The sequence below is a fragment of the Cladophialophora immunda genome (assembly GCF_000835495.1).
Source record: "Cladophialophora immunda strain CBS 83496 unplaced genomic scaffold supercont1.4, whole genome shotgun sequence".
Taxonomy (NCBI): Eukaryota; Fungi; Ascomycota; class Eurotiomycetes; order Chaetothyriales; family Herpotrichiellaceae; genus Cladophialophora; species Cladophialophora immunda.
Window position 1 is genome coordinate 2,151,606 of NW_015622544.1, and position 12,521 is coordinate 2,164,126.

A 12,521-nucleotide genomic window follows, 5' to 3' on the forward strand; every position below is an offset into this window, starting at 1 on the left:
CCCAAGCGGGGTCTGCAAGGCTGGACAAGGCTGGACAAGGCTAGACGAGGCTCAGATCTGACCGATTCGTAACCTGCGCCTCCTCGACACAATTGTCCACATCCCAATGCTCAGTCTCGCTCACCATTCGTTGCACCTCCTGAAGTCAAGACTCCCTGCTGCCGCCGTTACATGCAGCTCTTTAGCACGCGCCACAATGTCCCTGTAATACTCGCTCACTGCCTCTCCTTCCCTCATCAAGCGCACCGAGTCGAAGCCGGCCTTCAAGATGCCGCCTATCAAGTTGACCCCTTTACAAGCAAGGTTTACAGCATGTCTCTCGGCCTCTGTCGTCCTGTTGCTATTATACCTAACTTTGACAAAACCATCCTTCGCTTATGCCCTGGAGGCTGACTCCTCTCGGATATCTTCTGAAGACCACAATTTTTACGTTATACCAGACGAGAACGATAGGGAAGAGACGGAGGAGCATAGAATAACAAACCGCGCTGAGGTTGGAGTCTCGGCGCTTGCCAACAACGACCCTGCGAACAGTAACATTGAGGTGGGCGAGACCCAGAACTGGGTGTTTCCAAAGGATGCAATTGATGGTCCCCACGGGACGCCTGGGGTTGGTCTGCCAGGCGAAAAGCTAGAGGAATCAGAGTTACTGCCGGAACAACACGAACTCAGAAGGAGGCAGGCAGGAAGCAGAGTCTACATTACTCTCAACACTTGTCTGCAGCCCTCACCCAATACGACCAATGCGGTACCTCCACAATTGCAGATGTACATCTCCATGTCCGAGTCGAACCAGAAACCAGGTCCGGGATCCAGTGACCCCGATCAACAGACCCTTACAGTTGATGGAGGGTATGCGATCTTTGAGGCGGACGCTGACAGTGACGTGTACGTGGGAATATCTGCGCCCAACACCACGGAATTCTCGGGCATCTGGAATTACAATATCGCGGCATCGATCGATGCGCCTTTCTACGGCTTCAAGGACCCAGAAGTGAAGAATCTGTATTTCGTCGATGGGGACAACCATGCAGCCCTTTTGATTACAAATGATACCACACAAGCTCTTCCCAATCAGACTGTCTATCAAGAATGGATGAAGCTAAGTCCTCCGTGGGGTGTCTTCGCTTCGAATCAGAAAGAACGGGCAATTCTTGGAGTCCAGAAATCGTTCTGCGGCTTGAAAAACAACGCCCAGCTGGCCGCGAATATCGATAACATCGCCAACCAAAATGTCGCCCAAATGACCAACCGAGGCTTGGGCGGCAAGCCAAAAGAGCAGTTCTACATTACGGGTCTGAACTCGACCTCGAAATACTGGGGTATGCTTGTCATGCAGGGGAACTCGACAGACTCGGGCGCCGGCGTGGTTGGAGGCGGTGGCACCGTCTGGGCAGCTATGGAATTCGAGACCAAGACCGAAAACAACTGTGCCCTGATGTACAACCTCTCGTTCTGTTCCGAAGTGGCCTATGCCGTTCCCACCAACCCGGACAAATTCTCGCCAGAGACCGGTCTCCCGGATTTGGCGGCACTGTACGATTCCCACGCGGCGCAAATGTACCAATACTTCAACTACTCCTTGCAACAAATCCCTTGTAACACAACCTCCAGCGCTCAATACTCTCTCGCCCGCAACTGCGACGACTGCGCCCGGGCATACAAACAATGGCTCTGCGCCGTGACCATTCCCCGTTGCGCCGACTTCTCGAGCTCGGCTTCCTTTCTCAAGCCCCGGAACTTGGGGCAGCCGTTCATCAATGGCTCGAGCATCTCATCTGACCCGTCACAGTTCAACGTCAACCAAGCCCTGCTCGATGCCGTCGCCACGAACTCTTCCCGGAACCCGCTCATCGACACGTCCATCCAACCGGGACCGTACAAGGAAGTCCTGCCCTGCGAAGACCTGTGTTACGACCTCGTGCAGAGCTGTCCCGCGAGCCTGGGATTCGCGTGTCCACTGCGGGGCAAGGGCCTGGAGGATAGCTACGGCAGACGAGTCAACGAGTCGGAAGGGGTCATCAGTTGCAGCTATTTGGGCGCGGCGTATTATCTGAGCGGGAGCACGGTTTTGCACCCGAGCGTGTATAGCATGGCGTTGTTGGTGTTTGTCCTGGGATTAGGGAACATGCTCTAGAAACGGCTCTAGAGAGCGTCCCGAGTTTACGAATACAAGGACCGGTTTTTTTGCACAAGTCATTCATTCACGGTGCTGTGTTTTCCTCCATCCCGGAAAAGAAACATTCCATCTATTCTGTCTCTGTCTGTCTGCTTTGTCGAATGGCTCGCCCCTTGCCGACGGCGACGGCTTGTTTCGGTCTCCCATGCATGGCCTCCTTCAGTGCATTGTGTGCAATCCACCCGCAGCGCTGCACATTGGTATGTGGAAAAGAGGACTCTCAGGCGTGGACGCCTCTTTCCCACCGTAGAACCTCGCCTGGTGATTTCGACAGACAATGCTTTCTCGTCGGAGACTTGGAAAGGGGGCAGTTCGGACGGAATAGACTAAACGTCTAAGGAGCGCAAATGTTCTGCTCATTCGTAGTCATGTTATTTGGTCTATTGGACGTGGGGGAGAGGGCCTAAGGATGGCTTAGTTTACTTCACGCACACACGCCGCACACTCTGTATCTGTAGGTGCGCAGAGGGAGCCACTCTTATAGAGAGGGAACATCAAAGAGTCACTTCCCAGCGTGCCTCCTCCGCGGCGTCCGTCCAGGAGTCCACATCTCCTTCGCGTCGACGCCGTCCGCTCCCACCCCAAGTTCCAGGCCAGTTCTCACGGGTGTCTTCCCGCCCAGCTTCGCCATCAGCCGTCTTGCCGCGGGGGTCATGTTTCCCGCTGCTGCTGCTGCTGCCGCCGCCGTCGAGGGCGTCTTCACACCGGCCCCAAACACAGAACTGGGCGTTTTGACCGTCTCCCGCTCCTTGTCCCGCTTCTTCCTCGCCTGCTTCTCCAACATCCTCAGATGCAGATCCTCGCGTTTGCGGATCTCGCCGATCTTGAACGGGTTGGGCGTGCCGTCGCCGACCTGCCCGGCCAGGAGATCGCGGTAACTGGGAGCCGATGGGTCCGCGGCGGACGGCAGGTTTTCGGGCTCGTCTTCCTCGACGAATGCGTAGCCGTTGACACGCGGAGTCTCGCTTCCCGGGAAGTCGGTCGTGGTCGCCAGATCGCTACCCTCCCGCTGTCTCTTGTGCGCGGTCCGTTGCTCAATGATGTCCGTGTTGAGCGACGGTGAAGGAGGGACCGGACCAGGTTCGTCGACGTATTGCATCGGCGGAAATCGTGTATTTGCGTGAACCACTTGCTTGGGGCCGGCCTTGGAGTTTTGCTCCTTGACTTCCTGCACGGTTTGGACCCCGTCTTCGTCTACGGAGGTCACATTGAACATGAAGCTGTTGTCGGGACGCTTGATTTTCCAAGCGTCGGGTCTCGCAAGACGGGCGTCTGTCGCTCCTGAGGTCATAGGGATCATGGCTTTTCCCGCCGCTTCATTTTCTTCGCGCTCCTTGAGGAGTCGGGCCTCCCGGGCGCGGTGCGCGATTTGCCTTGCAGAGGGGAGTCGCTGATCCTGGGTCCAGAGGTGGGCGTGCTTTTCGCGGCGTTTTTGGTTTTGTGTGTCAAGGAGAGCGTTGAAGGACTCATTGTCCTCCGACGTGTACTTCGCCTGGAAAGAACCCAGCGAGAATCTCGCTGTATCCAACTGCTTTTGCCGCTCCTCCTCTTCCTCAACTTCGGTCCCAGCGACCGTCACGGGTGTCTCGCTCCCCGTATATCCCACTGGCGTATCTCCCACTGTTCGGGGCGTTGCTGAAGGGGTCCTGTCGAATCGAGTGTTCCGCGCTGACCTTCTCTTGCTGCCCGTTGCGGGCGCTGCCACCTGTCTCAATTTCTGCGCTGCCTCCACAATCCAAGACTCGTTTCCAGAGTCTAACGCAGCTAAGTAGTCATGCTGCGCCTGGCTTTCGAGCAGGCCGGGGAAGTAGTCGCGCGCAATGATGTCGGACAGCGCCTTTGTATATTCGTCCTCGTCCAGAACTTTTGGTGGTCTTTTTATCCGCTTGAGAGGTGGCGGGGGCATAAGAGCAACATCGTCCACCGATGACCGTCGTATAAGGGCTTGACTCGCTTGTGAGGAAGCCATGAAGTCCTGGCCTGAAGGCAGGTCTGATAGACACTTTATATGCGGCAAGACGAGACATTTACTTGAGGTATCATGCAGTAGGCAGCCACTGGTGGTGGACGACCGCATGCTTAAATGACTCGATACATGTGACGTTATTTATCGATCGCGAGTCATAACCCAGCCTTGCCAAGAATGCTCATGCCCCTTTCTGTTCCCTTGGACGAGGCTGGAGCTCATCCATCTACATGACTCTGCTCGATGACCGAATTCGAGCATTGGACGTATCCGGGTTGACTCCTACCTCACATCCACCCCGATACGATCAATGGTCTTCTGATCCACCCATTTACTTGATTAACGGAATAGAAGTGACCGTGATGTTATACATTGTAGAAACCTGGTAATCCCACCAGCTAAGGCAAAGGCTCTTCAATACTCACGGGGAAATCACACCAGAAGCAATGATATCAAAGCACACTTTTGCTGAGCGGCGCCCATTCAACTTCCCTGCTTCCTATGCAGGAGGGATGAGAGATCATGAACTTGCAAGGCCCTGACGCCTACTCATCATCATCACCTCCCAAACCGACTTCGGCAGAAGCCCTCGTTGCGTCCGCATGACCATTGGCGCCTGCATTGAAGGTCTCTTCCTCACCCTCATCCTCATCCTCATCCTCGTCATCGTCATCGGCAATTGTCCGCAGTTGCTTGCGTTGTCTAGGGGGCGGTTTCGTTTGAACTCGGTCCTCGTCGCCGTCCGGCTCATCACGTAAACCTTCCATCTCTTCATCCTTATCTGGGACTTCGGATGTCGGAGACTCGGCGGTGGCTTCTTCCGGGGTCGCAACTGCACTGGCCTCGTCGTCTAATTCAGAATCTGAGTCCACTACCACAGCTGCGGACTTGAATTTGTCACTCTTTCGCCGTGGTGTTTCTCTGGCAGCACTCTTTCTCTCCAGTCTTCTCTTCTTCTTCTTGGGCATTTCAGCCGGAGCTTCGTTGTCCGTGCCACTCATTGGAGTCCGCGAAACACTTCTTTCGCTCTTTCCATCTTCGTCATCTTCAATGAATCCATCTTCATCGTCTCGCTTCTTCCGCTTGCCCCCGGCCTTAGGCTTCTTCTTCCGTCTTACGCGTTCCCCAGTTTCCTCATCGTCCGTGTACTCGGCAGCTTCTCTTGCTGCTGCTTCGGCGCGAATCTGCTCAGCAATTCTCTCCGTCTCTTCCACAATCTTTCGCCGTTCTTCTGCAATCCTCTGTGCGCGTTCCTCTTCCTCTTGTCTGCGCCTTCTTGCTGCTTCCTCGCGTTTTCGCAGCTCCTCCTGCCGTCTCTCCTTTGCTTCCTTTAATTTTGTGGCGTTCTCATTCTCATAGGCGGCTTGTCTCACGCGCTGGCGCTCTAGTTGATTCCTCATGGTATTTTTGCCCATAGCGGCACGCTGCTCAAGTGCTGTCCGGGGATATGGCGGTTGCTTATGCCTAGCAACCTGTTCAAAGGTATCGATGGCCTGTTCAAGCCCGGCGATGGCGGCATCCACATCCTCAAGCGTTCGATCCGTCTCCTTGGCTTGGTTCACATGTTGTGCAATTTGGAACTGAATGAATGCCACATTAAACTGCAAATGAGGAGACTCGGGTTGGGTGGCCAGAGCGCGCTTCATGTAATCGAGAGCCGTGTTGAGAGCAGGGATGGATCTATCGGCCTTGCCTTTCAAAAGCCATGCTCTTGACAAGCACGCCAATAACTGGGCGTTTTCGCTCTTGCCATCCTTCCTCAGCGCAATTTCGTAATTGTCGATGCCGCGTTGATACTGCCGCAGTTCCGTCATCACATGGCCCAAATTGGTGTTGACCGAGGAGTCTCGGAGAGTGTCTTTGACCTTTGTGAATATCTGTAGAGCATCAGAATATGCTTTTTTGTCATCGCAGAGAGCGATCGCAACTCCCTGCGCAGCATAAGCGTTCTTAGGGTCTAGTTGTAGCGCTTTGTCAAAGAACTCGTATGCTTTGGCATACATCTTGCTCCGCTTTTCCTTTTCTTGATCCGTATTCCGGGGCATATCTCTTGCGATTGTCAGGTGAATGTTGCCCATACCAACAAGAGAGTAAAGGTCATGCTTGTCATAGCCCTGCAATGTGTGCTTGTAATGGCGATTCTCAGCATCTTCTGCAATGTTGGTCGTCTTCTTCTTGGCGCTATGGTGGTACCAGCCCATCAAAGCCCTGACTTCAGTGTTGCCGTAGTCATTCTGATAAATTGCGTGAATCTTTCGCGGTCCCTCGTCTCGCGGCGATGTTTCCAAGGCTATGAACGCGAGGCGGGCGGAAGCGTCTGTATAGTCGGCGTGTCTGGCAAGGAGACCCTCATAAACTTTCTGAGCCTCCTCCGTGAGTCCCAATGCTTCCAAAGTCCTGGCGAGGTTGTATGAAATCGTGGTCACCAAAGCATCAGTGTCGCTGTTGTCGACATCCTCTGCGTTGATTTTTTCTTCTTCCAGTGCCTTCTTTTCGGCCTCTTGCTTCTCGGTGAGTCTGACACAGGCATTGAGCGCAATCTGGAATGTCTCACGAGCTAGGGAGTACGACTCCTGCCCATACAGGAAGCACGCCATATTGTTCAGAAGCTGTGGGGGTAGGTTCTCGCGCAATTGAGCAATGTATGTTGCTTCCTCCTCACTCGGATCTGGCTTGTCTTCATCCGGAATTTTCTCCATTTGCATTTGTTCGACCGTCTGAAGACATTTCAGGCTTTCGATTGGATTTTCAAGCTCATATAGACGCGCGAGGTAAAGCAGAACGGACTCGTCGGGCTTGTTCCGGGTCTTTTCATCCTTCCAGGTCTTTCGAACGTTCTCGAGTAATTGTATGGCCTTCCGCGCTGCGGTTGTCTTTTCGTCTTTGGTCGCTGTGCTCTGGGCTGAGAACGCTTCTTCAGCGTAAACGCAACCCAGTAATGTCATGGCCTCCACATGTCTGTTGAGCTGAGAAAGATTTTCGAGTCGAAACTTGGCACCCTGGATATCCTGGGTCTGAATCATAATCTGAATGAGACCGTATTTCGCGGGGAAGTAGCCTCGATCCAAACCGCCTCGTGCCTGGTCCGATCTGTTGTAGTAGTCATTTGCTTTGGACAAGTCACCTTTGTTGTGCTCCTTTCGAGCCAACAAATACCAGCCGTCACTGGCAATTGCGTTGATGTCAGTCTGTTCAATGGCCTTTCGCGCTAAAGGTTCCACCGTATCGTAGCGGCCAGTCAGGAGGAAATAACTAGCAAAAGTCGCACAGCTAAGCGGAAAGTTCTTGTCGATAGTGTAAGCTTTCTTCGTATGATCGATCATAGCCTTTTTGTAAAGAGCGTTGAACTGAGGGTCGGAAGCCGGGTATTTGGCGCTTTCGTGCAGATAGTACACACCCAGCAGAGCGTGTGCAATTTTTGACTCTGGGTTCAGTGCGAGCGATCGTTCCCAGGCCATCTTCGCCCGATCCTGGTACCCCAACTGCCACAGACAACAGCCAATGCCTATACGAGGATCGGGGTCTGTGAGTCCGGGCATTTTGGCGAGCACGTCTTGGTACACTTGTAATGCTGGACCATATTGCTTCTGCAAATATAATGTCCTGGCTCTTCCAATTGCTGCCATCATGTTGCGACCCTCGGAGGCTCGTAGCGCGTCATCGAAACACTTGAGCGCCTGCTTGAGGGATTCGGCTCTTTCAGCATCTGACCCGGCTTTGGTTGACGCTTGCAAGGAAGCTCGAAGGAGGAAGAGAACGCCTCTAGTGAGATACAGCGGAGGGAAGGCAGGGTTGATTCGAAGGGCATCGTTGATCGAGGCGGTGGCTTCTCGGAGGTAATGATCCTTGGTCTTTGCATCGGAGGATTGTTGGTTTTCAGGTAATACTCTGGGCGCCTGTCTGCTCTTGAGAAGATTCAGCCAGGCCACGCATGCGAGCAGACTCAGACGTTCTTTGGGCCCGCTCCTCGACAGCGACCCCATGCCCTTGACCAAAATTTCGATTGCGTGGTCATATTGCGCCTGTTTTGCGTATGCCAACGCAATTGTGATCCACAGATTTTTAGCCGCTTTCTCATTTTCCAAAAGTTGGCAGAGCTCCGTGGGGTCGTCAAGGAGATCCTCGAGATTGACTTCGACCGCCTCGTCGGCGTCAAGCCCGCCAGACACAGGAATATCGATCGCGGACGGGATGTCGGCGAAGCGTGACGCAGGTGTGATTCCCACTGCTCCTCCATTGAGGTTACTAGCAGCACTGCCATTTCGCACTGCTGTCGACGCCATGTTGGCGGTGGTGGGAGATCAGTCGTGGGAGAGGAGAGAGGATGGAAGAGCGTAAGTCGATCAGCTCATGGCGAGGAAAATACGAGTGGGCAGTGACCAAGAAATTAAAAGAAGTCAAGCAACACAAGGCGGTGTGTACTTTCGGCACGCCCCAACCTTTTGAAGAGAAGCGACCCTGTTGCAAATGTTCGCTGGTGATAATCTGTATTGTCTTTCACCTGCGGTGCGGGTGCATCTGAAAGTTCGCGGTTGCTCCTGCCGCCACGCTAAGAATTTCCGCCTCTGCGGCCTTCAGCCTTGCACCCAGCAGCCGCAGCTTCAGCCTTGCGCTGATGACGGCCCTGCGCCAACTAAAAGAATGATCAGGATTTTGTTTGGATTCTCATCGTGTCATTATCATTGTCAATATCTCAGCCGACTAACGTCGAAAACGAGTCGGCTCTCCTCCAGATTGATCACCACGTTGCCGTTCTCATCTATGTGTACATATTCATCTGTGGTTGGAATCACCTTGCCACAGTGTTCCACCTCTTGTCGACTGATTCCGCCCGGATCACGGGGAATCCATAAAGTCGGTGGTTTTGCAAAAAACGAGGGTGGATAGTAGATATCACGCTCAACCTCTTCCGGATACACCGGATCTGGCAAGTCTGATGGCACCATTCGACGAAGCAGAGTATAGTCGGAGTATACCTCGGGATGGAGCCAGCGGAGAAGGAAGTTGGATTTGTCTGCTGGGTTTGGTGAGATCCATCGCATCCAGAATGCGGTGAGAGCGTCCATTATCATGTGGGCTTCGGGGGCCTCCTGTTTGACTTTCTTCCTGAACATTGTTTTGATGCCCCCTCCAAGAGCGTTGAGAGCTCCACTTGCGCCTTCTAGAGCCCTACTGCTGCTATAGTCTGGCCCTTGTTCCTCCTTGTCGGAATGATATTGCTCGATATGCTCCAGATCTTCAGCATTGCGTGGGTTCACAGGGCGAGTTCCCAACAAGTGCTGATCTTCTTGAGCTGTCAAACTTTTTGGAAGACTCCACAAAAGAGGCCCAAGTGCATCAAGGAGCGAAGAATGAACCAAACCCGTGAGGATGAGTAGAGCCACAGTCAACACGACTGGGATGTAGGCTCCTTTGAGAGAAAACAAACCAATCATACAAATCTCAGAGAAATAGAGCCCCAAGAGCAGGTGCATGAGAGCGCGAGGATAGACAAGCCCTCGGGTATCGACTTCCGAGTCGTAGACGTAGATGAGGTTGTATCGGTACACAATGTGCAAGAAAAGAAGACCGACAGCGGCAAATCCGAGGATGATTGGTGCGATCAGCGCATAGCTGAGAGCTGCTATATTATTAGAAGTGGTCCAATTATATCTTATCCTGGGCAGGAGACTTACTGATGACACCAAGATTGGTGTAGACCGGGAAAACTGCTCCCCAATGAATACGCTGTAGCCGGTGCCACCTCGTATACATCTTCCTAGGACTGCTGATGTACCTTTGAAAGACATACAGCTGGAACAAATTGCCGAATTGAACAAGCGCCCCAGATCCAAGCGCTAGACTCTGCAAAAGAAAGTACGAGAGGTAGAAGTTGGAAGCCTTGGGCAGATTCTGTGAGAGCAGATCCTTTGCTGTTGTGGGATCTTCGAGCAGTTTCGTAACGGCTGCGGATGCCGCCGATGTCAGAGTCGTTATCAAGAAGACTTGAACAACTTGGAAGGCGAAGTAGGCATGCTGGGTGTAAAGCTCGATCATCGTCAGAGTTGGGACTCCTCCAAGCTTCGCGCAGTCTGGTCTCCCGTCAGCATGTGGAGTATTGGGAGTTGATCTACGACTTACATCTCAAGATCCCCGGCACGATACTCATCAACAAAGACAGAGCCAGAGCCGGGACGACACCACTCAAGATACCCTTAATGGCGCTCGGAAGATCTGCGATCCAACCCAAGAAACTGACTTTCTCCGACAGATAGTCAATATTAGAGATGGTGCCCACAAGAGCGGATGGGATGGCCCAAAATATAATCATCGCGGTGATCAGAGCCTTGATGAGGAAGTTTCGCACAATTGTTTCCAGCCACGACATTGACAATGACTCCCATAGGATTTCGAACGGCCGTACACCAAGAAAGCGCCGAGCCATGTGCAGTGGGCGATGATGCGTCAGAGTCTGGTACGCGTGCTGTGCATCGGTATGTGTCTCGAATTCCACAAAGACGGAGGGCAGCATGCCATCAGTCTTGAATAGTTGGTCCCGTCGAACTTTGGCAATTTGGTTGTTCAGCTTCCTGATCTGATTTCTGGTCCACTTGATCGTATCCACACGGCGCCCATAGTTTGCAATCGGTCTGTGGTGCGGCCTCGAGCTGTGTGGAATCCATTGTGATGCAACTGATCCATTGACATCCGGCAGAGTCCGCTCTTGCATCTCTTTCGAGGGGTAAAGGGCGTCCTGTGGGTTGTCCGATGCTTGTATGACTTCCGCAGTGCCAGATCTCGAGCGCGGCGTTTCCCCATTCTCGCTACGGGGCTCGGTCTCCAGAGAGTCCTTACTTGGCTCTTCCGTGCTCTCACTCTCGGCTTTCTCGAGTGCTTTCGTCCTTGCGGCATTGGCCATCTTGATGAGCTCGAACTCGGCCTTTTCCAGGCGCATAGCCGTCTGTTCCCTTTCCTTAACAAGGCGTTCAAGCTCGCTGGTGCTTTGAGGGATCCATATCTGTTTGACAGAGCTACCGAGCATCCATCGAAGCCTCTGTTCATCCAGAAATTGTCGAGGTACATTCATGTATAGCACTGTCCGGGAGGACAGGCGGTTTGCATAAAATGGTGAAAGGAGATACGCTTGTCGTAAATTGATATAGTAAACACATTCTCGTGAAACCATATATAGGATGAATGCTGCATAGCATGTTACTGGGACATGCCGCTGTTTAGCCTGAGATGACTTACCGAAATAGACCCATGACAATAGGGTGTGAGCGTACAGTCGATTGTGGTTTACAACATTTCCCAGAGTCAAGCAGTCCAACCCCTGATTGCCTGCACCACCTGTCGCATGGATTGGGAGGAGAATAGGCCAAAGGAGGATTACGCCGACCAGGCATATCACAGCCAGCACTCGAAGAAAGCGCAGAAAGAGAAACCCATCGAGAGATGAGTGATTAAGCACGAACACAGAAGGAATCCGATAGAACTCGGTAAACCAGTTGAACCACCCGTTGGGAAGAGGCGGGCTCTTTTCGCTTTTCCAAATGTCAGCCTGACGCGAATATCTATGGGAACTGAGGGCTGAGAGACATACTGCGGCTCCAGGCTCTTCAGTATTGCTCTCGGAGCATATACTCGAGGACATTTGCGTCGCAGAGTTACAAAGATAATGGCGCACAGGGCTGCCCAAATCAAGACGGGCACTAGTGTCGCAACAAGGTTGCTTGTTGAAGATGAGTTGGAGCCAGAAACCACACGAGACAATCCAGGGCTTGTAGAGTTGTCACGGGCCGAACCCACGCGCGGGTCTGTCGTATTCATTGTCGACACACATTGGAGTTGTTGCGGCCTCTGTTAAGGTTCCAGGAGACCAATGCCTGAGCCTGGGAAGTCAAGAACATTGCAGTTTCGAGGTCGGTCGTGAATGTAAATTCTGAAAGCTGAAAGCTGAACCGAGCAAGACGCGAGCGAGGGAGACGCCCCCGGAAAAGCGAAGGATTGATCGGCGAAAATCCAGACTGGGCCAAATGTCGAATTACGATAGGCAGACCAGGGCTCAAGGCCAATGATTGTGCACAGTGACATCCGGCGAGCAAGGTGGCACCGCTCCGCCCAGATGGTTCACCAGATAGCCAATCTATAACCAGACTTAGGGGCGACGGTCCTCTGCCGAAGACTGCCTCATTGGTGAAAGTCCAGGGCTGCGAGACCCCGAAGCGGGGCGGCACCGGCGTCTTTACGTACATATCAGGAGCTTAGGAGGATTTCTTTTCCTCTGGCTTGCCTGGAAAGGCAGGATAGACCTATCCACCAGATGGAATGGGCATTCGCACTCCAATAGGGAGTCTGCACGGAGAGCCACAGGCCTCCGCTTCCCTTTGGACCGAG

General features: G+C 53.1%; 4 protein-coding genes across 4 annotated transcripts; 1 reads left to right on the top strand and 3 right to left on the bottom strand.

The window, feature by feature from the left end:
• The first annotated feature begins 99 nt into the window (after window positions 1-99).
• Window positions 100-2,672, top strand: PV07_07144 (uncharacterized protein). Its single transcript, XM_016394203.1, has one exon. The coding sequence runs from the start codon at window positions 269-271 to the stop codon at window positions 2,135-2,137; it is 1,869 nt and encodes a 622-aa protein (XP_016247622.1). The 5' UTR covers window positions 100-268; the 3' UTR covers window positions 2,138-2,672.
• Window positions 2,515-4,244, bottom strand: PV07_07145 (uncharacterized protein). Its single transcript, XM_016394204.1, has one exon. It carries the CDS (start codon window positions 4,146-4,148, stop codon window positions 2,682-2,684), a length of 1,467 nt encoding a protein of 488 aa, XP_016247623.1. The 5' UTR covers window positions 4,149-4,244; the 3' UTR covers window positions 2,515-2,681.
• Window positions 4,245-4,469: 225 nt separating this feature from the next.
• On the bottom strand, window positions 4,470-8,650 carry PV07_07146 (uncharacterized protein). The gene has a single exon (XM_016394205.1). It carries the CDS (start codon window positions 8,426-8,428, stop codon window positions 4,691-4,693), a length of 3,738 nt encoding a protein of 1,245 aa, XP_016247624.1. The 5' UTR covers window positions 8,429-8,650; the 3' UTR covers window positions 4,470-4,690.
• Window positions 8,651-8,786: 136 nt separating this feature from the next.
• PV07_07147 (uncharacterized protein) lies at window positions 8,787-12,064 on the bottom strand. The gene is made up of 5 exons (XM_016394206.1): window positions 11,728-12,064; window positions 11,376-11,668; window positions 10,266-11,324; window positions 9,821-10,216; window positions 8,787-9,765 (listed from the first exon to the last, which is right to left on the bottom strand). The coding sequence occupies exons 1-5, from the start codon at window positions 11,952-11,954 to the stop codon at window positions 8,831-8,833; spliced, it is 2,910 nt and encodes a 969-aa protein (XP_016247625.1). The 5' UTR covers window positions 11,955-12,064; the 3' UTR covers window positions 8,787-8,830.
• Window positions 12,065-12,521: the final 457 nt, after the last annotated feature.